Source organism: Pelophylax lessonae (assembly GCF_965119305.1).
Source record: "Pelophylax lessonae genome assembly, chromosome: 2".
Taxonomy (NCBI): Eukaryota; Metazoa; Chordata; class Amphibia; order Anura; family Ranidae; genus Pelophylax; species Pelophylax lessonae.
This window is the reverse complement of record NC_138769.1, coordinates 43,253,693-43,277,662: the sequence shown is the minus strand read 5'-3', so window position 1 is coordinate 43,277,662 and position 23,970 is coordinate 43,253,693. Positions and strand designations below refer to the sequence as shown.

The 23,970-nt window shown below is 44.9% G+C and overlaps 1 protein-coding gene across 1 annotated transcript in view; it reads right to left on the bottom strand.

Moving 5' to 3' along the window:
* LOC309546612 (uncharacterized protein) overlaps positions 1–23,970 on the bottom strand; it is a gene marked incomplete at both ends in the record, with an annotated part of 437,777 nt that overhangs the window by 94,127 nt on the left and 319,680 nt on the right. The window contains one exon of the mRNA XM_082246351.1: positions 10,751–10,894. Within this exon, the coding sequence (XP_082102477.1) occupies positions 10,751–10,894 (144 nt within the window). The remainder of the gene's footprint in view (positions 1–10,750; positions 10,895–23,970) is intronic.

The following is a 23,970-nucleotide window of genomic DNA, read 5'->3' as shown; positions in this document are numbered from 1 at the left end:
GGAAAAAAATGACATCAATTTTATTTGTGTGCAGCATTACACGATGAAATTGATGAAAAAATTTGATTTTTACAATTTTTTTATTGGGAATGCTTTGTACTGTAGCAGAAAGTAAAAAATCGTTTTTTTATTTTTTCAAAATTTTGGTTATTTTTTTTTTGTCCATAGCGCAAAAAATAAAAACCGCAGAGGTGATCAAATACCACCAAAAGAAAGCTCTATTTGTGGGAAAAAAAGGACATCAATTTTGTCGCACAACCGCGCAATTGTCAGTTAAAGCAACGCAGTGCCGTATTGCAAAAAATAGCCTGGTTATTGAGGGGATAAAACCCCCTGGAGTTGAAGTGGTTAATAAACTTTGATTTGGAAAAAAAAAAAAAAAAGTAAAGAAACACAGAGATAGTTCTCTCCGTACAGAGTACAGAGCACACAGCCGATCAGTCAGCAGGTCCCAGCCATGAATCATTGGGCTTGTTGACAGGCTCCCGCTGTGTACAACCGTAGAAGCAGAAGCGGGTGCGTCACTTTGCCTGTGCAGGCTGCCTGTCCACAGTACGTTGGCAGACAGTCCACAAGTGGTTAATCAATTTAGCAGGTTTTCCAGGCATTGGGCCTGATATGGGTCTGCCATTGTTACCGGGAACACTTCCAACACATTTAAGTTGAAAACCCAAGTGTGAGAACTGAGACAATGACCATTCCGGCATCTTTGGTTTGTGTTGTTTATTTGATAATGGGGATGGGAGAAGGGAATGAGTGGGATACTCCTCTGGCTCAACTAGGTTCAACTGGGACAGTTGAATGCCAACCAACGCTTCCTGGCGCTTTAAGTACTGTTCTGCTGAAAGTGCTGAACCTTCGATTTTAACTCCTTTGTTAACTCAGAAGATCCAGGACTCTATTGATCCTTGACTCTTGACACTCTGTAAAAGTCCTGTGTATGACTCCCTCCAGCTCTTCACTGGCTGAGGTAGCTCCTTTTAACTGCTTGTACTGCTGCAACTCGCACACTTAACTCTTCAGGGCCCAACCGTTGGTACCCCCTCTACACTTCCAGGGTCCTCTCTCTAGGTAACCCCCTTAACACTTCAGGGTCCTTTCACTAGGCAACCCCTTTGACACTTGCAGGCTCCAGGAACCCTGGGACCTTCACCGGAGTGGTCCCCTCTACACTAGCCAGGCCCCAGGGGCAGTTCACAGTACTCACGACCTTGGAAGGCTTTCCTGGAGCTAAACCTCTCTTTCTCCACTGGTCCTTGGCACACCGGATCCTCTCTGCAGTTCAGCTCTCTCTTCTGGATACTCAGGCAGCCACCCAAGACACCCGATCCTTCTGACAGGAGGAGAGACAGCCGTACTCTCCCTCCTGGGACTCTGCTTCCCACCAAAGACGCTGTGTCATGCGTTCCCCTCAAACTTATACCCACTCCCAGAATCCTCTGCGGCAGAATCTGCCTTCTGGGGTAGATACAAGGCGGAATGGTCCACTGATTGGGTTTCCTCCACTGCCCAATGAGAATCCTCTCTTGGAGCCAGTGGGGAGACTCCCCTCTCAGCAGCTACGCCTGGGAGACATGACAGTCCAGCTGCAAATCATGGCCCTGCTGTTAGGCAGCCAAAGCCCATTATGCTTTTTCCTAGCACCTACCTTGTAGGGTGCTACATCAATAAAAAGAAGACTCTTTCTTACCAACCAAAGTCTGACTATATCAACATAATAAGACAACACTGAATACAATGCACAAAATGTATTTATTGAGGTACATAGATCACATAGAAACAAAAAAAATAAAAAATTCTTCAAAAGGATTAACACAATTGGTGGGGAAGATGAACAACTCCAGACACAACAAACTTCGTGGGTTTTCAAGCTTTGCCACACTGGGGTCCTGCAAAAAGTCAAAGACGTAGAGGTGAGTAGCTTTGATTCTTCATTTTACAATTAACTATTACAGGATCGGTAAAGTATGTGTAACCAAAACTTTTTCTTAACTTTTTTTTTTGAGACACAGCTGTTGACTGAAGATCCATCAGAACCAATGGGTTAAAGTGGTTGTAAACATTTGATTTTTAAAAAAAATAACAAACATGTTACACTTAGCGCCGGTTCACATACACCCAACGCTACTTCCCGGGGCGACCTCAGAGATCGCGGTGCGAGCAGCGCGCCGCGACCTCGGAGCGGCCGCCACGGACTTCATAACATTGAAGTCTATGGCGGTCGCCTCCTGGTCGCCCCAAAGAAGCTCCGGACCCTTTTTCTAGGTCGGAGCGACTTGTGTCGCTCCTATTAGAACGGGTCCGCAGCTTCCCTATGGGAGGCGACCTGCGGCGACCTGTGAGGCGACCAGGTCGCCTCCCAGGTCACCCTAGTGTGAACCGGGGCTTACCTGCTCTGTCCTCAATGTTTTTGCACAGAGCACCTGATCCTCTCCTTCTGGGGTTTGCTGGCTCTCCAGGCCCCCCCCCCTCTATATCGGGTGCCCCCAGGGAAAGCCACTTTCCCTGGGGGCACCCGTGCAGGCTCGCTCCCGAGTCCTGCTGCTGCCTCCTTTGAAACAGACAGCAGGACTCCCCCCCCCCCACTCTGAGTCACAGCTTTTGATAGCTAATGGCTATCAAGCTGTCCAATGAGGATAGCGACAGCGCCTGGAGCCGCTGCTGTCGCGCACAGTGCTGGATCGGATCGGGCTCTGGTAAGAAAAAAGGGGGGTCTGGGGCAGCTGCAGCAGAGAAGGTTTTTCACCTTAATGCATAGAATATATTAAGTAGAATATATTAGGGGGAAAAACCTTAAGGCTTTACAACCACTTTAGGCTGCCTATTTCAGTTTCTGAAGGATATTTAGTCAACAGCTGTGTCTTTTGATGAACTTAGAGAAAACGGAAAATTGTATCAAATACGTACTGTAATTTTCCACTTTCAATGGCAGATAACATATTTTTATATGCTGCCATGTAGACATCAGGAAAACAGAAAATTGTTTCAAATACTTACCAAAATTTCCTTTCCTGCTCCCTATCGATGCCAGCATTTTGATCTTTTATATACTGCCATGTAGGTAACAGGAATACAGAAATTTGTATCAAATACCGTAATTTTCCTTTCCTGGTGCCCATCCATAGCAGCTTACAGGAGATAGGTATGCTGCCACATAGGCACCAGGAAAATCATTTTACAAAAAAATATTTTTTGTAGCTTTGGATAGAATAGAAAAACTCATGTCAGGTTTTTATTGCAGTATATTCCAAAATGTTACAGTTATCACCAGAGTCAAGGGCAGGGCCGGGACAAGGGATGGGCAGGAAGGGCGGCTGCCCTGGGCACTGTGATATCATGTGAGGTTTGGGGGTACCCCAAGGAGATTGGGGGAGAGGATTTGTGTTGGGAAAGGTAATTGGGGGGTGGCAGGAAGTTCTAGAAATCGTTCTAGGAGGAAGAATTTAGGGAGGTGTACTAGGAGTGATGATTTGGAGGGATTTGTATCGAGAGGGGTAGATGGGGGGAAGAGAATTTGAGCTAGGGTGGGAGATTTGGGGGTTTGTGTTATGAAAGTAATATGGTGGGGGGGGGGGGGCAGAGGGTATTTGTGCTGGGGGAGATTTTTTTTGGAGGGAGGGGGATTTGTGCTAGTAGGGATGATTGGGGGACATTTGTGTTAGGAGGAAAAATGTGGGGGAGAGGGGAATGTGTGCCTATAATGGGGTGTGCCCTGGGATCTAGATGACCTTGTCCCAGTCCTGGTTGAGGGTACATCTTCCAATGGGGGACACCTATTTTTGCTGACAGCTGTCCAAGAGGAGAACTCCCCACACTTTATAAAGGTTTACTCTTACTTCCAGTTATATCTCTGAGACAGGAAGTGAAAGCTAAACTTTTCAAGCTTACTTTTCATACAGACAGTAAAAAAAATAAACTGAAGTTGGTTGTAAACCTTTCATATTCTATCCAAAACTAAAATATAATATTGAACCTTATTTGCCATGTAGCTGCTCAACCCCCTACTTCAGTGATGGTGAACCTTGGCACCCAAATGGCACCCAAATGTTTTGGAACTACATTTCCCATGATGCTCAACTACACTGCAGAGTGCATAAACATCATGGGAAATGTAGTTCCAAAAACATCTGGGGTGCCAAGGTTCGCCATCACTGCCTTACTTTATCAAGGTCCTCTTGTAATGATGCTATATCCTTCCTGACTGCATAAGTCAGTGTCATCACCAAACACTAAAACTGGGATAATATCAAGATAAACTATGTTCACTGGACTTTCACCATCAAATTTCTCACTTTCTTCCTCAAAGAATGATAAGAGGTTGGTCTGACAAGAGCAGTCTTTCATAAATTCATGCTGGTTGTCACTTATGATACCTTTATCGCAGACAAACTTCTCAGTAGGTGTGAGGAAACAAGCCCTAAAACTGGTTATTGATCACAGAGGTGGCTCTCAATGCTCACCTGGCTTATTTTTTAGGTGATCCTTGGCTGGGAAGGTGGTTGGATCCTGAAGGAGAATATGTGTGAGGAATTAAGCTGCAAAAATGTTATTGACTGCAGAGGTGTCCGTATGGAAGAGAATGCTTAAGAGAATTCTTTATATCAAGGATGGGTCTTTATTGGTTAGTACATTCCATATTAAATAAAGACCAGTACTTGACATAAAGGATTTCTTCAAGCATTCTCTTCCATACAAGCACCTCTGGGATTAATAACCATTTTTTGGAGCTTGTTTTCTCACGCATTCTCCATTGGGATCTGACCCCCCTTCCCAGCATACAGTCATCTGAAAAAAAAAAAAAAAGCCAGACAAGTATTGAGAGTGACCTACACTATATTACCAAAAGTATTGGGACGCCTGCCTTTACATGCACATGCACGTTAATGGCATCCCAGTCTTACTCCATAGGGTTCAATTTTGAGTTGGCCCACCCTTTGCAGCTATAACAGCTTCAACTGTTCTGAGAAGGCTGTCCCCAAGGTTTAGGAGTGTGTCTATAGGAGTATATGACCATACTTCCAGAAGCGCATTTGTGAGGTAAGGCACTGATGTTCGAGAGAAGGCCTAGCTCACAGTCTGTGCTTATAATTCATCCCAAAAGGTGTTCTATAGGGTTGAGGTCAGGACTTTGTGCAGGCCAGTCAAGTTCCTCCACAACAATTACAATAATCAGTGCACAGTGAGCATGAAGTTAATGGGAAGGGAAAGACTGCAAAACACAGTATGTGACAATCAATGCTCTACACAATAGTAAGAAAGTCCGTATTGGAGAGTCTATTGGATGGGGACCACACTGCTAGGATGGCTGTCAGGTCTGAAAAGAGCTAGAAGGAACTCTGTGAACAGACAAGGGTAGGGGGAAAAGAACAGCGCCATCTGAGTGTAGTATAAAACCGTTTATTAGGCAAACAGTATATGTACCTCACAAGATGTCAGTAGGAATGCACAGGGAAATAGTGGTTGTCATCCGCTCTGTGGACGTGGAGTAGAAGGAACTCCATGCCCAAGAGGGTTAAGGCAGTGCTGGAAAATAATGGTGGACACACAAAATATTGACACTTTGGGCCAAATTTGGAGATTTTCACTTAGGGGTGTACTTACTTTTGTTGCCAGCGGTTTAGACATTAATGGCTGCGTGTTGAGGTATTTTGAGGGGACAGCTAATTTTCACTGTTATACAAGCTGTACACTCACTACTTTACATTGTAGTAAAGTGTCATTTCTTCAGTGTTGTCACATGAAAAGATAGAATATAATATTTACAAAAATGCGAGGGGTGTACTCACTTTTGTGAGATTCAGTATCTCCTACACTTACAGCTTCATATGGAATTTGTTTATTATTACTATTATTATTATTTTCATAATAATCTTTTCCCTTTGATATATATATATATACACATGTTTTTGAGCTTGGGAGCCACCATACACACGACTGAGGGCGCTCTTATCAGCTTTGCACAGTATTTATGCCCAGTCGAGGATGGCCCCTAGTATGCTTGATAAAGGAGCGTGCATGCTCCGAACGCGCGCATTCCCCTGCTTATCCTGGACATGATGACATCTAGTGAGGCAAAGACGCAGAAGATCCAGGAAGTGCCGGAAACCACCGACACAGCAGGGCCCAGAGACTTCACATCTATCTTCCTACTTCAAGTTCCTCCACCCCAAACTCGCTCATTCATGTTTTTATGGACCTTGCTTTGTGCACTGGTGCGCAGTCATGTTGGAACAGGAAGGGGCCATCCCCAAACTGTTCCCACAAAGTTTGGAGAATGTAATTGTCCAAAATGTCTTGGTATGTTAACACATTAAGGGTTTCCCTTCACTGGAACTAAGGGGCCAAGCCCAACCCCTGAAAAACAACCCCACACCATAATCCCCCCTCGATCAAATGATTTCGACCAGTGCAGAAAGGTCCATAAAGACATGGATGAAGGAGTTTGGGGTGCCAGGCCTTCTCATCTAACATCAGTGCCTGACCTCACAAATGCGCTTCTGGAAGAATGGTCAAACATTCCCATAGACACACTCCTAAACCTTGTGGACGGCCTTCCCAGAGGAGTTGAAGCTGTTATAGCCGCTAAGGGTGGGCCAACTCAATATTAAACCCTACGGACTAAGACTGGGATGCCATTAATGTTCATGTGCGTGTAAAGGCAGGCGTCCCAATACTTTTGGTAATCTATAGTACTGTATCTCTGCATGGGGACAGAAATATTCCCTGCAGGCCTGACTAGTTGCTTGAACCCTTCCAAACTGCATGTCCTCCAACACTATTGATGTTAGTAATGGTTTTAAATTACTTTTTTTTATTTATACAGAAGATAAAATAAATGCCTGGTACATAATCAGTCCAGATCCTCGACCCAGAATGTTTACTCTCCAAAATGTGGTCATTTTATGGGTGTTTTCACTGTCCTGGTGCTCCAGGACCTGCAAAAATGTGATGGGTAGTCATGAAATTTGAAGTTTCTTTTATGCCCCTGGAACGCCTGGAGGTTTTCCATGGATTTTGGGGCCCCTATATACATCTAGGTTGTAAAAAATTCTCACACATGTGATATCCCCATACTTGGGAGGCATAGCAGAATGTGTTTGGGGTGTAATTGTAAGTATGCCAATGCTGTGTGTGAAAAATAAATAATTAAAATGGCAACTTTGTGAAAACAATTTAAAGAAAAAAATATTTTTTTTCTTACATTCCAAAAAAGTGTGACAAAAAAATTACAACTTCATAAAACTCGCCACGCCTCTTACCAAATGACTTGGACTGTCTACTTTCCAAAGAGAGGTCATTTGGGGGTATTTGGTATGTCCTGGCATTTTAGGGCCCCAAGAAATGAGATAGGCAGTCAATACATCAGGACTGATTAACTTTCAAATATATATACCATAGTTTGTAGACTCTATAACTTTCTCATAGACTAAATAATATACACTGATTTGGATTATTTTAACTAAAGATGTGTAGCAGAATATATTTTGCCCTAAATATATGAAGAAAAATATTTTATTTTCAAAATTTTAACTCAGAAACTAAGATTAACTTGTTCTTTTTCCATTCATATAAAAAAAAAAAAAACAGTGGTGATTAAACACCAGCAAAAGAAATATCTGTCTGTCTCAGACAAAAAGAAAATGATAAAAATCTCATCTGGGTACAGTGTTGTGTGACTGAGTAATTGTCATTCAAAGGATAACAGTGCTGAAAGCTGGAAAGTGGCTCGGGCTGGAAAGGGGTAAAAGTGTCCGACCTTAAGGTGTTTAATGGAAATGATAGCTTAGGAAAAACCCTTACTGTAGTCATTGCGTGAAAGCACCATTTAACCCCGGGACAAGATGAGTTGAAGCAGCATCCTCTGGAATGGCATTCTTCAGAACTCATTCCTGGATATCCACATTCTGTTCTGTTCTGTGGTGGCTGGTGCTCCATCAGTGGAGGAGTGGGGGGGGGGGGGGGGGGCGTCAGACGGACCAGCCCCCCCATATCACTCCAGCCTGCACCACCACATCTCTCCGTCCTGCTCGCCCGCCAGCCAGTTTACCTAGCTTGACAGGCGACTTCCCCCTTAGGCTCCTTCATGTCCCTTCTCGGCGGGTGTCTCCTCCCCCCTTCTTGGCCAATAGCATGTCTTCTCCTTTCGGCCAATCGGGAAACAGGCCTCAGGACCCGCTTCCTGATTGGCTGGGAGGAGAATCAGTGTGGCAATAACGAATATTCATTCGCTATTGTCACACAACTGAGTGGGCTCAGGGTGCAGTGCTCTGCACCCTGAGCCCACCCTTTTTTGAAGCCTATTAGAGCCTTTGGCTCTAATCATGTGCTTAAAAAAAAAAAATATTAGAATCCATGCATCCAGCGCCCTGCATGTAGATTAGGGGGCTGGATGCATGGATAGGAGGGGCGGTGCCCTTGCGCCCCCAATGGACGGGCCGCCACTGCCAAGCACTGAGCCTTATCTACACTGCTCAAAAAAATTATAAGAACGCTTTGAAAACACTTTAGATCTCAATTGGGAAAAATGTCATGCTGGATATCTGTACTGATATGGACTGGGTAATGTGTTAGGAACGAAAGGATGCCACATTGTTTGATGAAAAAGTTATAAACCTACAGAGGGCTGAATTCAAAGACATCCCTAAAAATCAAAGTAAAAAAATTATGCAGCAGGCTAGTCCATTTTGCTGAAATGTCATATTTTCTGACTGTTTTTCCACTAGTTTTGCATTTGGCTAGGGTCAGTGTCACTACTGGTGGCATGAGGGGATACCTGGACCCTATAGAGGTTACACAGGCAGTCTAACTCCTCCAGGATGGCACATCAATTTGTGCCATTGCCAGAAGGTTTGCTGTGTCTCCCAGCACAGTCTCCAGAGCATGGAGGAGATTCCAGGAGACAGGCAGTTACTCTAGGAGAGCTGGATAGGGCAGTAGAAGGTCCTTAGCCCATCAGCAGGACCGGTATCTGCTCCTTTGTACAAGAAAGAACAGGATGAGCATTGCCAGAGCCCTACGATATGATGTCCAGTAGGCCACTGGTATTAATGTCTCTGACCAAACAATCAGAAACCGATTTCATGAGGGTGGCCTGAGGGCCTGACATCCTCTAGAGGTCCCTGTGCTCACTACTCAGCACCGTGGAGCTTAATTGCCATTTGCCATTGAACACCAAAATTGGCAGGTCCACCACTGGCACTCTGTGCTTTTTCACAGATGAGAGCAGGTTCACCCTGATCACATGTGACAGACAAGCCATGGAGAACATTTTGCTGCATGTAACATCGTTCAGCAATACTAGTTTGGTGGTGGGTCATTGATAGTCTGGGGAGGCATATCCATGGAGGGACACACAGACCTCTACAGGCTAGACAATGGCACCCTGACTTCCATTAGGTATTGGAATTAAATCCTTGGACCCATTGTCAGACCCTACCCTACGCTGGAGCAGTGGGTCCTGGGTTCCTCCTGGTGCACGACAATGCCCGGCCTCATGTGGCAAAGGTATGCAGCCAGTTCCTAGAGGATGAAGAAATTGATACCATTGAATGGCCCCCATGCTCGCCTGACCTAAATCCAATAGAACACCTCTGGGACATTATGTTTCTGTCCATCCAACGCCCCCACGTTGCACCTCAGTCTGTTCAGGAGCTCAATGATGCCCTGGTCCAGTCCTGGGAGGAAATACCCCAGGACACCATCCTTTGTCTCATTAAGAGCATGCCCCAATGTTGTCAGGTATGCATACAAGCACGTGGGGGTCATACAAACTACTGAGTACCATTTTGAGTTGCTGCAATGAAATTTCAGCAAAATGGACTAGCCTGCTGCATTATTTTTTCGCTTTGATTTTTGGGGGGTGTCTTTGAATTCAGCCCTCTGTAGGTTGATAATTTTCATTTCCATTAAACAATGTGGCATCCTTTCATTCCTAACACATTACCCCATCCATATCAGTATAGATATACAGCATGATATTTTTTCCCATTGAAATCTGATGTGTTTTCAAAGTGTTCTTTTAATTTTTTTGAGCAGTGTATAAAGAATAATTGAAAACATTGTATTTGGAATAGCAATTAAATAATGTTAAGTGGAGGGATAGAAGTAGTAACAGCTAACAATGGGAGTGTTGACAATGGCAGGTAACAGAGGCCTTGGTAGTGAGGGAACAGGTGATTCATGTTTCCCACTTGGTGGCTGGGTCTCTATTTTGAAGCCTGCTGCGGTACAAGGCCTGCTTAGGGACCAAGCCTGAAGTCATAAAGTGCAAAGCCTTCCTGAGTGAAATACAGTGGCTTCCCTTTGCAGCTAATGGTGGAACATCATAAAGTGGTAAGCTGTAAAGATGTGAGTCAAGGTGGTTGAGTTAAGTATATACTAAGTGCTACTTTGTCGTGAGTCGGGACAAGTAGGAACAGTCTATTTCTGAGCCTTAAAAAGTGAAGAAGAAAACATAGTGCTTTGGGAAGGGCGTTATGCTGTAAGTGCATTCTGGCAACCTCCATTGTCACCTACTACAATGCTCAGGACTTCTTCAAGGCCTCTCTATTCCTCTGGATTTCCCTACCCCAATCTCTCCAGCTCCTTACTCCACCTTTGGGTGATGTTGGAAAACTCACCTCTTCAGGGAAGCCTATCCTGCCTCAGAGCAGAATGTTGCTTTCTCTATCAACTCATCCCCCCACAGTTATTATCCCTTTGTATCACTTTCCCGTCCACTTTAGATTATAAGCAGAGAAATAACCCTTACTGTAGTTTTTGGGGAAGAAGCACCATTTGACTCCGGGAATAGATGGGTCAAAGCAGCATCCTCTGGAATTGCATTCTTCTGAACTAATTCCTGGATATCCGCAGTCTGTTCTGTCAGCCGGACTCACTGAGCACTGAGTCTTATCTATGAAGAATAATTGAAAATGTTATTTTTGAAAGAGCAATTAATGTTTACAGTCTACACATGAGTTTCTGGCACTTAAGAGGAACTTATTTTTCTAACCACACATGACTTGAAGAGTAAGTGCACTTTCAGATAAAGTGAACCTTTTTGCTCTTTTGACCTGACCTAAACAATCCAACCCTCACTCAGATGAGATCCAATGAGCTTAGACACCAGAGTTTGTTTACATTCAGAGATGAAAGGCTCCCTCTCCTGGCTGCACCTGCACATTACAGGTCCTTGGACTTCTATGGGACCATCCCTTAGCTTGGAGATGGAGGTAGACAAACCCCAAAGAGGTGGAGCTCTAATGTGCCGGTGCAACCAAGAAAAGGAGCCTTTTCACCACTGAATGTAGACAAACAATGGAAGTCGCAGCTATTGGATCCTGATGGGTAGGGTAGGATTGTTTAGGTCAGGGGAGAGACAAAAGAATAACTGCATTTATTCTTGAAGGCTGAAGCCAAGGCAAACAGTTAAACATATAGGTGAAATACTTACATGTGAGCTGTTTAACTTGACAAAGAGTTTTTATTTCTGTCCATCCTGACCCAAGATATTCCTACCTCATGTACAGCTGTATCTACCCAGACAGAGGATTTGATTTTTCTTTGCTGCAGTTCAGTAGCCCCTCCCAGTGACTGGACAGCAAAAGGAGAAGCAGAAGACTAATGAGATTATCTCTCTGTCACTCTGCACACTCTTCATATCAGCATGATCCTTGGTAACACATAATCACTTTAGTACTGTATATATGACTGGCTTTTAGGGTTGCTTCTTTCTTTTCCAGTCTGAGTTCTGCTACATAGGGGATTGTAAGAGGCTAATACCAAGCCAAAGTCTGGCACTTACACTGTTTTTTTATTGTAAAGAGCTGTGTAAACTGTTGGCACTATGAAAATAGAGTATTTTATTAATAATAATGGAAAGGATAGTGTAGCACCCTCTCTAGTGTGCTAGAAGTATAGATAGAAATGTTTCTGTTTAGAGTAGGTAAATTTGTGCAGGCTTGCCTGGCAGCCAAGCTTGTCTGTGTTTTTCCTGGGTTGGGCAGAGATCCAGGGACAGCTGGATGACTCACAGGCAGCAATACTGAGACCTTCCCCCTACTTCTCTAACTTACTGGAAACTTCCAGAAGAATGGGAGGGGAAGTAAGGTGGAGCTGCCTGGAGTATTTTGAGGGCCCTGACCAATCCCCAACCTCGGTTGGCAGGGGGCAGGACCCCTCAAATACTCTGCGTCAGCACACCTAGGGAGGAGTTTGTTTGGGTGGAAGCTAGATATGGAGTGTTAGTCTGTCGTGGCCTTTGTGGGAGCTCCTCAGTCTGGGGGGGGGTGACTTTGGGCCTGGGCTCGGGTGCGGACAGGACCCTCTTTGAGACACACAGAGGTGTCCTGGCCAGGAAGCACCGAAGTAAGAAGAGGACAACGGGAACACTGCCGGGCAAGTCTCCAGATGGACAAGGAACAGCCAAGAGGGCTCGCAAGTGACACACAGTCAGGAGGATGGGGATGGAGCAGTCTGGGATGGGTGCAAAGCCAGTCAGGAGGAGTGTGGTGGCACAGGCAGTGGAAAGGGGCAGCTACAGCCAGGACGGTGGTAGTGCCTGAAGAAGTAATACTGGGAGCAGTAGCCACAGATAGGTCAGCTGGCACTAAAGACTTCAAATTTTTGCTACACCATAGGGGCCCGCAGTCCCCAAAGTGCATTCGTCCAGACACAGCTGAGATTGTGCCTGAATCTCAGCTGTGTCGGAAACATGTGCTAGCTGGTCCTGGAAGTGATAGTCTGCAAGCAAGTGGGTGCTGGAGGTAGAAGAGGAGAGAATTTATATATGGAATGTATAGTTCAAGTCCCTACAGAGTTTCATTGATCAAATGGGCATCCCATAGGCACCCTTCCCCATCCTAAATAAAAAAAAAAAAAAAAGGTGCAAGGGCTGCTTCTTGTCTCTGAGTGACTGGAATTTTGTGTGCCTGGCTGTGCAGGGTGGAAGACGACCACATTTACCAGCGGCCCCTACTGGGGTAGTTCTACAATAGTATAGTAAAACCATCTACCGTATTTCTTTTTGTGGAAGCACCATTTGACCCCAGGAATAGATGGGTCAAAGCAGCATCCTCTGGAATGGCATGCTTTGGAACAAATTCCTGGATATCCGCAGTCTGTTCTGTCAGCCGGACTCACCGAGCACTGAGCCTTATCTATGAAGAATAATTGAAAATATAATTTTTGAAGTAGCAATTAATATTGTTGACAGGTTGCACATAAAACATTTTTGAAAGCTTATGAGGAACTATGAGGAAATTTTCCTCTAAATGTGAGACAACCACTTCTGGACCACCTGCCGCATATATACTGCGGCAGGGTGGCCCGGGTGCACGAGATGTCAGGGGGCACATGCGTGCCACCAGAGCCCCACTCCTGCTGTTATTGGACACAGCAGCTCTGCGGGTCCGGCGGCCGCGATGGTCACTGGGACCCGCCGATCTTTGCATGGAATGACAGAACGGTGGTCTGCCTATGTAAACAAAGCAGACCGCTGTTCTTTCACAGAGGAAGAGAGAGATATTGTGTTTCAGCTAAGATGAAACACAGATCTCTCTTTTGCTCTAGTGCATCCACTGCTCACACAGTTAGAAAGCACTCCCTAGGAGCACACTTAACCCCTTGATCGCCCCTGGTGTTAACCTCTTCCCTGCCAGTGTCATTTACACAGTAACAGTGCATTTTTTTTAGGACTGATCACTGTATTAGTGTCACTGGTCCCCACTTAGTGTCAGATTTGTCCGCTGCAATGTCACAGTCCCACTAAAAATCCTTGATCACCGCCATTACTAGTGAAAGCAATGAAAAAAAAATTAAATGTCCATAAATCTATCCCATAGTTTGTAGACACTATAACTTTTGCACAAACAAATCAATATACGCTTACCAAAAATAAGTAGAAGAATACATATTGGCCCTAAGATGATGAAAAAATTAGATTTCTAAAAAAAATTGCATTAAGTGTGTTTTATAGCAGAAAGTAAAAAATATTGTTTTTGTTTTTTTTTTTTCAAAATTGTGGTTCTTTTTGTATGTAGCGCAAAAAAAAAAAAAAAAAAAACGCAGAGGTGATCAAATACCACCAAAAGAAAGAACTATTTATGGACAAAAAAAGGACATAAATTTTATTTGGGTTCAGCTTCGCACGATCGCGCAATTGTCAGTTAAAGCAACGCAGTGCCGTATCGCAAAAAATGGCCTGGTCATTAAGGGAGTAAAACCTTCTGGAGCTGAAGTGGTTAAAGAATAAGTGCACTTAAAAAATAATTGTGCCTATTCCTTTTTGCACTTCGCCCCCACTTAAATGATTCCATCCTCACTCAAATGAGGTCTATGAAAGCGCATGTAGCAGGGTGCCTAATGAAAGAATGTTTTTGCTGTTAAGCTGCATCTTTGTAAGTGTACTTTTAAGTCTTGGCTGGTGTATGTAGTGAGATAATATGTTTTGTGACATAGTTTCCCATTTAGTAGTGTCATGTCCCATTTAGTAGAGCATATATACAAGGGGATGAACCTAGTCTGGTGTGGGAACTTTGCAGAGAGAACAGGTGTTTCAGGAGGAGTCATCAGTATTAATTTTAAAATATGAACTCTACTATAAAAACCTGGTTTAAGACTCCAAAAAATGATATACCAAAGAAAAAGATTCTGTCCAAAACTGAACTACACCAGCACAACCACTCAAATAATCCAAAAACCTTTTATACTTTATTGAATACAATGCACAAGCAATTTAACCACTTAAGCCCCGAGGATTTGGCTGCTCAAAGACCAGGGCCGATTTTGCGATTCGGCACTGCGTGATTTTAACGGACAATTGCGCGGTCGTGCGATGCTGTACCCAAATTAAATTGGCGTCCTTTTTCCCCACAAACAGAGCTTTCTTTTGGTGGAATTTGATCACCTGTGCGATTTTTATTTTTCGCGCTATGAACAAAAAAGAGCGACAATTTTGAAAAAATAACAATACTTTTCAATTTTTTTTATATGAAATTTCCCCCCCCAAAAAAATGTAAAAATCTAAAATTTTTAACATTTTAGGCCAATTTGTTTTCTGCTACATATTTTTGGTGAAAAAAATCTCAATAAGCGTATTTTGATTGGTTTGCGCAAAAGTTATTGTGTTTACTAACTACGGGAAAGATTTATGTCATTTCTATTGTTTTTTTTTTTTAACAAGTAATGGCGGCGATCTGTGATTTTTTTTGCGGGACTGTGACATTGCGGCGGACAGATCGGACCCTTGACTGACATTTTTGACACTTTTGGGGGTCCCAATGACATTACTACAGTAATCAGTGCTATACATATGCACTGTTACTGTAAAAAATGACACTGGCAGGAAAGGGGTTAACTTTATTGGTAAACAGTGAGTTAAATGCATCCCTAGGGGCGTGATTCTAACTACATCAGGGAGAATGACAGACGGCTGTGTTTACATTAGCTGTTTGCCTTTCTCCCTCTCCAGCGGGAGATTGCGAGTGACTGGCAGACATCGGAGCCGTCGGTCACTCGTGCGGGGATGTTAGTGAACGAGCGGGGGCAGGAGCGTGCCTCCGGCGGCGCTCGCTCGCCCCCTAGAGGCTCGTGGGCGAGTGACATACCCCTACGTCACTTTGCCCAGGAGGGGCTGACCACCGCAGTACATATACTGACGGCGGTCGGCAAGTGGTTACAAAGTTTGGCCAACACGCAAATAAAATAAAAACCAGCTCTGAATGGACTCTGGATTCTATAGGTACGTATATGACATAATATATATAATACTTTTATAGATACTTCATTCAAAAGGCCCAAGCAATGGACCTTCATCTAATTCCTAGACGAGATCTCATGTCATCAACGCCACAACGCAGCACATCGCGGTGCGCATGTGCAATGAAATCACTTACTAAATGCAATGACGTCACCAGCCTGCAGTGCCATCTTGTTGACAGAGAAGAATATATAATTTTTTTTTTTTTCAAATATAACTTTATTAGAACACAGAGGAGAATACAACGGGGCAGAATGGAAACATTTCAGCAATATAAACATAAGAAACCAAACAATCATATAAAGTATGTAACGTCATGACTGTCCCTTCCAGTAGGCTCAAACATGAAAATCCCAATGATTTTATATGCACCATGACAGTGATATTTCAGGACTGGCAATAAAATAGACCATCGGGTTGCCCGTCCACCCCGTGCGTATTCCTCTACTTTTTTCCCTTTTAACAAGGAAGGGAGAAAGACATAAATAAAAAGAGGAAAAGATAAAAAGATAAACACACAAGGAAGGGAGAGGAGCGAAGAAGGGAAGGAAGGGGAGGGGGGAAAGGAGGAAGAGAAGGAGGGAGAGAGAGGGGAGGATATGGGAAGCCGGAAGGCATAAGGGAGGGAAGAAGGCGGGAGGAAGTTAGAGGATCAGAAAGTCGTCCCTGACGAAGGAGACCACCCCCACGACACTGTTCAGGAGTGTAGCAGAGCAACGCCCTCATCAGACAAGATAAAGATGTTCCAGAGTTCCCAGGTCTTACGATACAGCTCCTGTTTAGAACATATAATTTAAGCCCTTCAAGACCGCAATACGTATATATACATCGCAGCTTTGAAGTGGTTTACCCAGGTTATGGCTGAAGCTATCACCCAAATCTCCGGTATTTGCTTTTTTCAGCTCATGAGCCTCTGGAACGCTTTCAGAAGTGGCAGGAGAGGACGTCCCCCTCCTGCTGCTCATCGGTGTTTTTCAGGCTTACCAGCCCGCCCAAGAAAAGATCTGGCGGTGCGGCCGGCTGGTCCCAGAGGCAATCAAAATCTAGATTGTCTTTGATCACCTCTATGGCCTTGGAGGACTGCAGTGAACATCACTTCCAGTCCAGGGTGAAAGTAAACAATTTTTTTCTTTTTAAAGCAAAAGATAAAAAAAAAACATTTTGTTTGAACTTTTGCTATTAAAGGTAAAGGAGAGATTTGGGGTGTTTTTGACCCCAAATCTCTCCATAAAGAGTTCCTGTCATCCTTATTTCTAACAGAAGGCATGTTTATATTCCTTGTAATAGGAATAAAAATAAATAAATAAAGGGACAGTGTAAAAATAAAAATAAAAACTTATAAGGCTTCTTTCACACGGCCGCTCCGCATTTCTTCTCCGCTGCGGGACTTTTTTTTTTTTTTTCACGGAGCGGATGACATTTGTGTCATCCGCTCCGTATGCCCGCATATCATTCCATCTGTTTGCGGATTATATACGGACATAATGTACAGTAAGTCTATGGGCATTGCGGATGTCAGCGGATAACACCGCTGACATCCGATGTTCCTTCCTTTCCGTTTTTTACACGGATGAAAAAATAGGGTTCTGTTCCGTTCCAAAAAACGGAACAGAACTGAAAGGAAGAAAATCGGATGTCAGCGGATGGTATTCCGCTGACATCCGCAGTGCCATTGACTTACATTATGTCCGCAAATCATCCGCAAAAAAATAGGATGATTTGCAGACAAGCGGAGCGGCCGTGTGAAAGAGCCCTAAGTAAAACAAATAAGACATTTTTAAAAAATATTTATTAAAGTTAAAAAAAAGTGTGGAAACTTTTTTAAGAACCACGCATATTCCTGTGGCATCGGCGCATTTTCTTGTTGTGGTTTTGGGGGTTTTTAAAATTTATTTTTCCTTGAATATATCTTACATCTTATTTTTTTTTTTTTTGCATATTACGTCTGAAGTAATAATGAGATGACAGAGAGAAGTAATTATGTCTTTATATTTTAATTTTTGTTCTTTTATATTACATTATACTGTCTGTTATACTCTTTTCTGTCAACAAGATGGCAAGGCACGTCGGTGATGTCTTCATGTTTACTACGTGATATCATTGCGCATACGTACAGCAGTGTGCTGCATTGTGACGTTGACGACATCATCACGCACAACGCCCGCTCCAGGGGCTATGGCTGCCATCTTGAAAGGCTTGTAAACACATGATCCTCCACAGATACATTTTTCAGCTTCTGGTGAAGCTGGTTCTGACGGCAAAACCGGTTTACCTTTTTTGTTCTATCCAGCCCTCTTCCTGTGGCACATGGGGCTCTTGGACCAGGATTGTTATGTATACCCTTTTCACATTATGTCCACTATTGGTGCACTGATACTACTGAGCATTCTAAGGACTAAGCCCATTACAGGACTAACAATTGCCGTGATAGTGTGCCCAAACCCCTATTATTGTGTACAACAAAATACTAAGAGAAAGATGGGGCTTTGTATGGGCAATTGGAGAGAGGATGATCACAATTATCACACCATATAATTAATTAAATTTGCTCTCTTTATTGAACATATATATATATAAAGACAAAAGACACAATATACTATAACTACATAGAAAGACTGGATAAAAGAAAAACGCATATGTAGAAATATATTCCCATGGGGAATGCTGATACAGTGTATCTCATTAGATGTTACGGTCTCTAGATAGCACGGTTAGGGTCCCCAGCAAGTCGACGCTTTCACAACTGGGCTTCCTCAGGGCCAGAGAGACCAAGGCAGACCGATATTTTCAGCTGCGATAGAGACCTTGGCAGACACATGTGTTGAGGGGCAGATCAGTGCAGGCAGATATATGCAAGAGGTTATATGCAATAGAATACTTGTAAATATGTAGATTTGGGGGAGAATTCACAGTCAGTATCCTCTCAAACTTATCACGGGAACCCCAAAATTACAGGCACCAGGCACATTCCTCGTCTAATATTACATCAACGTAAATGGGGTCTCTGTTAGAACCACGGTATACATGAGGCAGATGCTTCATAGAGTACACTTTATATATCCATATGTATTGGCCATATCATAGACCTTGCCATCAAAGTGAGGGTAATATTAGACGAGGAATGTGCCTGGTGCCTGTAATTTTGGGGTTTCCTGTGATAAGTTTGATAGGATTCTGACTGTGAATTCTCCCCCAAATCTACATATTTGCAGTTATTCTATTGCATATAACGTCTTGCATATATCTGCCTGCACTGATCTGCCCCTCAACGCATGTGTCTGCCAAGGTCTCTATCGCAGCTGGAAATATCGGTCTGCCATGGTTTCTCTGGCCCTGAGGAAGCCCTGTTGTGAAACGCGTCGGCTTGCTGGGGACCCTAGACCGTGCTATCTAGAGACCGTAACATCTAATGAGATACACTGTATCAGCATTCCCCATGGGAATATATTTCTACATATGCGTTTTTCTTTTATCCAGTCTTTCTATGTAGTTATAATATATTGTGTCTTTTGTCTTATATATATATATATATATATATATATATATATATATATATATATGTTCAATAAAGAGAGAAATTTTAATTAATTATATGGTGTGATAATTGTGATCATCCTCTCTCCAATTGCCCATGCAAAACCCCATTACAGGACATTGTACCTGGTATGGACCTTGGGATAGACTTTACTACTCTCAATCTATGTGAGCTTCCTTTTTCTGTGTTCCTTATGCCGGAAACATCTATGATGGTGTGAGGGAGGTCTGAGTGGAACTGCCAATTGGATGGATGGACTCTATACACTTTACTGGGAATGAGCATTCAGACATTCTGTATATATGTGTTGGTGAGATTTGGTGGTTGTGTAACTCCTCTGGACACACTCAGGTATAGAAGCAACACCAGCGAAAATATCCAGACATGCATTATCACTACATATAGAATCTGGTCTGAAATGTATATGAAGGTCCATTGCTTGGGGCTTTTGAATGAAAAATTGTTATAATTCTGATATATTATGTCATATGCATATAAAATCCATAGTTGATCCAGGGCTTGTTTTTATTTTAAGTGGCTTTTGGCCGAAACATTTTTTGAATTGTGTGTGTGTGTATTGTATTCAATAGAGAAGGTTAATAGATTACTTGAGTGGTTGTGCTGGTGTGGTTCAATTTGGGACAGAATCTTTCTTTGGTATATAATTTTTGGAGTAGAGTCCTAAACCAGGTTTTTATGATAGAGTATGTGTAATGTGCAGACATGACCAGGGAGCCTTTCACCTCAGCTTTCTAGCTCCCTTATCACCTACTCCTATGCACAGGACTTCGTCAGGGCCTCTCCCTTACTCTGGTGCTCCCTACCCTAATCTCTCTGGCTATCTCCTACGCCATCTTTAGGTAGTCTCTGAAAACTCACCTCTTTAGGAAGTGTATCCTGCTTTGGAGCTGATTTTTATTTCTCCATCAACTGCCGCCCCCTCCGCTCAGTTATTATCTATTTGCATCACTTGCCCCTTCCTTTTAGATTGTAAGCATAGGAATAACCCTTACTGTAGTCTTTAGAGAAGAAGCACCATTTGGTCCCAGGAATCGATGAGTCAAAGCAGCATCCTCTACAATTGCATTCTTTAGAACTAATTCCTGGATATCCGCAGTCTGTTCTGTCAGCCGGACTCACCGAGCACTGAGTCATATCTATGACGAATATGAAGAATAATTGAAAATATTATTTTTGAAATAGAAATTAATATTGTTTACAGGCTTCACACAAAAGTTCTTGGCGCTTATGAGGAACTTATTTTTCTATCCACACATAATTTAAAGAGTGAACTTTTTGCTCCTTTGACCTAACCTAAACAATCCTACCTTCACTCAAATAGGATCCAATGAGCAAAGGCACCAGAGTTTCTTTACTTTCCGCGGTGAAAGGCTCCCTCACCTGGCCGCACCTGCACATTACAAGCCCTTGTACTTCCATGGAACTGTCTCTTAGATGGGAGACAGAGGTAGACGAGCCCTATAGAGGTGGGGCTGAACTGTACCAGTGCGCCCAAGAAAGGGAGCCTTTCATCACTGAATGAAAAACGGCAATGAATGCCGCAGCTGTTGGATCATGGTAAAAAGGATAAGATAATTTAGGTAAGTGGATAGCCAAAAGAAAAAGTTCACTCAGAGGCGTAAATAGAACCTTCAGGGCCAAGGTGCAAGAAACCATTAAGGCCAAGGCCCTTCCCACTGATCAGCAGGACCTGGATAGGAGAAGCAGCGAGGGTGATATATAGAGGAAAGATCCCCTCCATTTTCCTCCTGCAGCCTCTGAATGCCTATGGGAGGGAGAGGAGGAGAAGCTGGCTTTTAGCGGCTGCAGGAGAAAGATGGAGGGGATTTTTTCCTCTATATGCTGCCCCCCTATCCAGGTGTACAGGGACAACATATGGGCCATTGCAATTTCGACCCCTGTAGTTATGCCCCTGGGATGAGTGGCAGTGGTGGTGGTGGGGGATGAGATCAGTGGCAGCAGTGGTGGTTGGGTGGGGATGGGATCAGTGGCAGCAGTGGTGGTGGGAGGATGGGATGAATGGCAGCTGTGGTGGAGGGGGGATGGAATGGGATGATTGGAAGTGGTGGTGGGATGAGTGGCAGCTGTGTTTGGGGGATAGGATGAGTGGCAGCAGTGTTGGGGGGATGGGATGAGTGGTAGCGGTGGTTGGGGGATGGAATGGAATGAGATAAGTGGCAGTGGTGGTGGCGGGGATGAGATGCGTGGCAGTGGTGGTGGTAGTGGGGGATGGGATCAGTGGCAGCAGTGGTGGTGGGTGGGGATGGGATCAGCGGCAGTGGTGGTGGGATGAGTGGCAGCTGTGTTGGGGATGGGATGAGTGGCAGTGGTGGTTGGGGGATGGAATGGAATGAGATAAGTGGCAGTGGTGGTGGCGGGGATGAGATGAGTGGCAGCGGTGGTGGTAGTGGGGGGGATAGGATAAGTGGCAGCGGTAAGGGAGGATGGGATCAGTGGTGGTGATAAGGGGGATGGAATGAGTGGCAGCGGTGAGGGGGGCATGGGATCAGTGGCAAGGGTGGTGGTTGGGGGGTGAGAGGGGATGAGTGGTAGTGGTGATTAGTGGCATTGATGGTGGTTGGGGGATGGGATGGGATCAGTGGCAGCAGTAGTGGTGGTGTAGGGTTGGGGTAGGATCAGTGACAGCAGTGGTGGTGGTGGTGCGGGGGAATCAGTGACAGCAGTGGTGGTGGTGTGGGAGGGGATGGGATCAGTGGTAGCAGTGGTGGTGGTGTGTGTGGGGGGGGGGGTAGTGGCAGCAGTAGTGGCGTGGGGGGGGGGCGGATCAGTGGAAGCAGTGGTGGTGGTGTGGGGGGTATGGGATCAGTGGCAGCAGTGATGGTGGTGTGGGGGGGATCATTGACAGCAGTGATGGTGGTGTGGGGGGGGATTATTGACAGCAGTGGTGGTAGTATGGGGGGGATCAGTGGCAGCAGTGGTGGTTGTGTGGGGGGGGGGGGTGGGATCAGTTGCAGCAGTGGTGGTGATGTGGGGGGGGGGAACAGTGACAGCAGTGGTGGTGGTGGGGGGGGGGTTAGTGGCAGCAGTGGTGGTGGTGTGGGGGGGGATTCAGTGGCAGCGGTGGTGTGGGGGGGGGGTTCAGTAGCAGCGACAGTGTGGGGGGGAACAGTGGAAAGCGCTACTGGCAGGGGTGACAAGTCTCATGCATAGTGAAGGAAACAGGCAGTGCCCCAGAAATCGGGACTGGACCCTTGTGGCAGAGACCCTATGCACCCAGCCACATAGTACGGGAGAGAAAAGAGTTAATTATGCACACACACTGGGTCCGTGCTGGTGCCTGGCAGGACCCCACTCTGTCACTGTGAGAGAGTAGGCAGACTCAAGCTGGACTGGTGGAATGGGACACTGCTCTGAAGTGTTGTCTCCTTCAAAATGTCACATCCTGAGCAGGTGTATGTTTTGTGGGACCAGAAGGCACCTGTATGAAAGTCAGGGTACCGGCATAATGTTGATGTCACATGAAAGCCGCCCCGCTTGGTCCTGGGCATTAGCAAGCGTGTATACTGGAGAGTCCAGGAGAAGGAGAATAGTGAGCAGTAAGACCCCATGTGCACCAGGAAAGTGGGCCATGCCCTCAAGCCCGTACCTCTAATACAGGCTGACTGTTTACAAGCTGCAGGGCTTGTGAATAAACTATGAGATTGCGCATCAGTGCCCTCGCAGTTCATTGGGAACTAGCCTCAGTGGATGACAGTACTTGTAGTTCTCTCATTCACAGAACTCTGTGAATGAACAATGCAGCTGTGTGGGTGAAGCCCCTAGATAGCCGTGCAATTTGAAAAATGTGACAGTGGATTCAGGTAGAAGATCCCCCGCCCGCTGTCACAGGAAGGTGGGTGGGATCAGGAGGTGTGAGTGGCAGTTCTAGAGCATATTACATTAAGGTGACCAGACATCCCCGTTTTTCGGGGACTGTCCCCGCTTTTGTCCCCGCTTTGGAGGGCTGATTGGCCGGGAGGTTTGGGAGCTCTGAACTGAAACGTTTTTGACTGCCTGTTATTGGTAGTGGAGAAACAGGGGGCTTGGCTCTTGTCCGAGTTTTGGTATAGCTGATCTGTGATTGGCTGAGGGCAGTCTGTCACTACGCTGCTCTTTCCCCCTCCTTCTGAGTCCTCCCCCCTCCTCCCGGTGTTCCGTGAAAATTCCCTACCCTCGTCACTTCCGGTGAGGGTACATCATACATCAGCTGAGCCGCTTGCCAGTGCGCATGCTCACAGCTGCGGAGGGTAGGAAATTTTCATGGGGTAGTGTTTTTCCACGGAACACCGCCTCATTCATCAGCCAATGCCGCGCGAAATCATCTCGGCTCCAACCTGTCAGACTTCCCTTATCTCTGCTCCAGGACAATTAATTCGGCAGCGGGTCTATGAAAATACAAATCACAGCTACAGTGTTTTATACCGTAACAGTCACTCATTTGGGACGCCACAGTTTTATACCGTAACAGTCACAGTCACTCATTTGGGTCGCCGCACCTGCTGATGAGATCTGAGATTATTTCATTTAGTGGCTGGGCATGCGCACTGGGAAGCGCTGCAACAGCTGATAAATGACACGGTGTAAGGTTAAAAAACACTACCCCATGAAAAATCCCTTCCCGCCGCAGCTCTGAGCATGCGCACTGGGAAGCTGCTCAGCTGTTCAATGACGTACC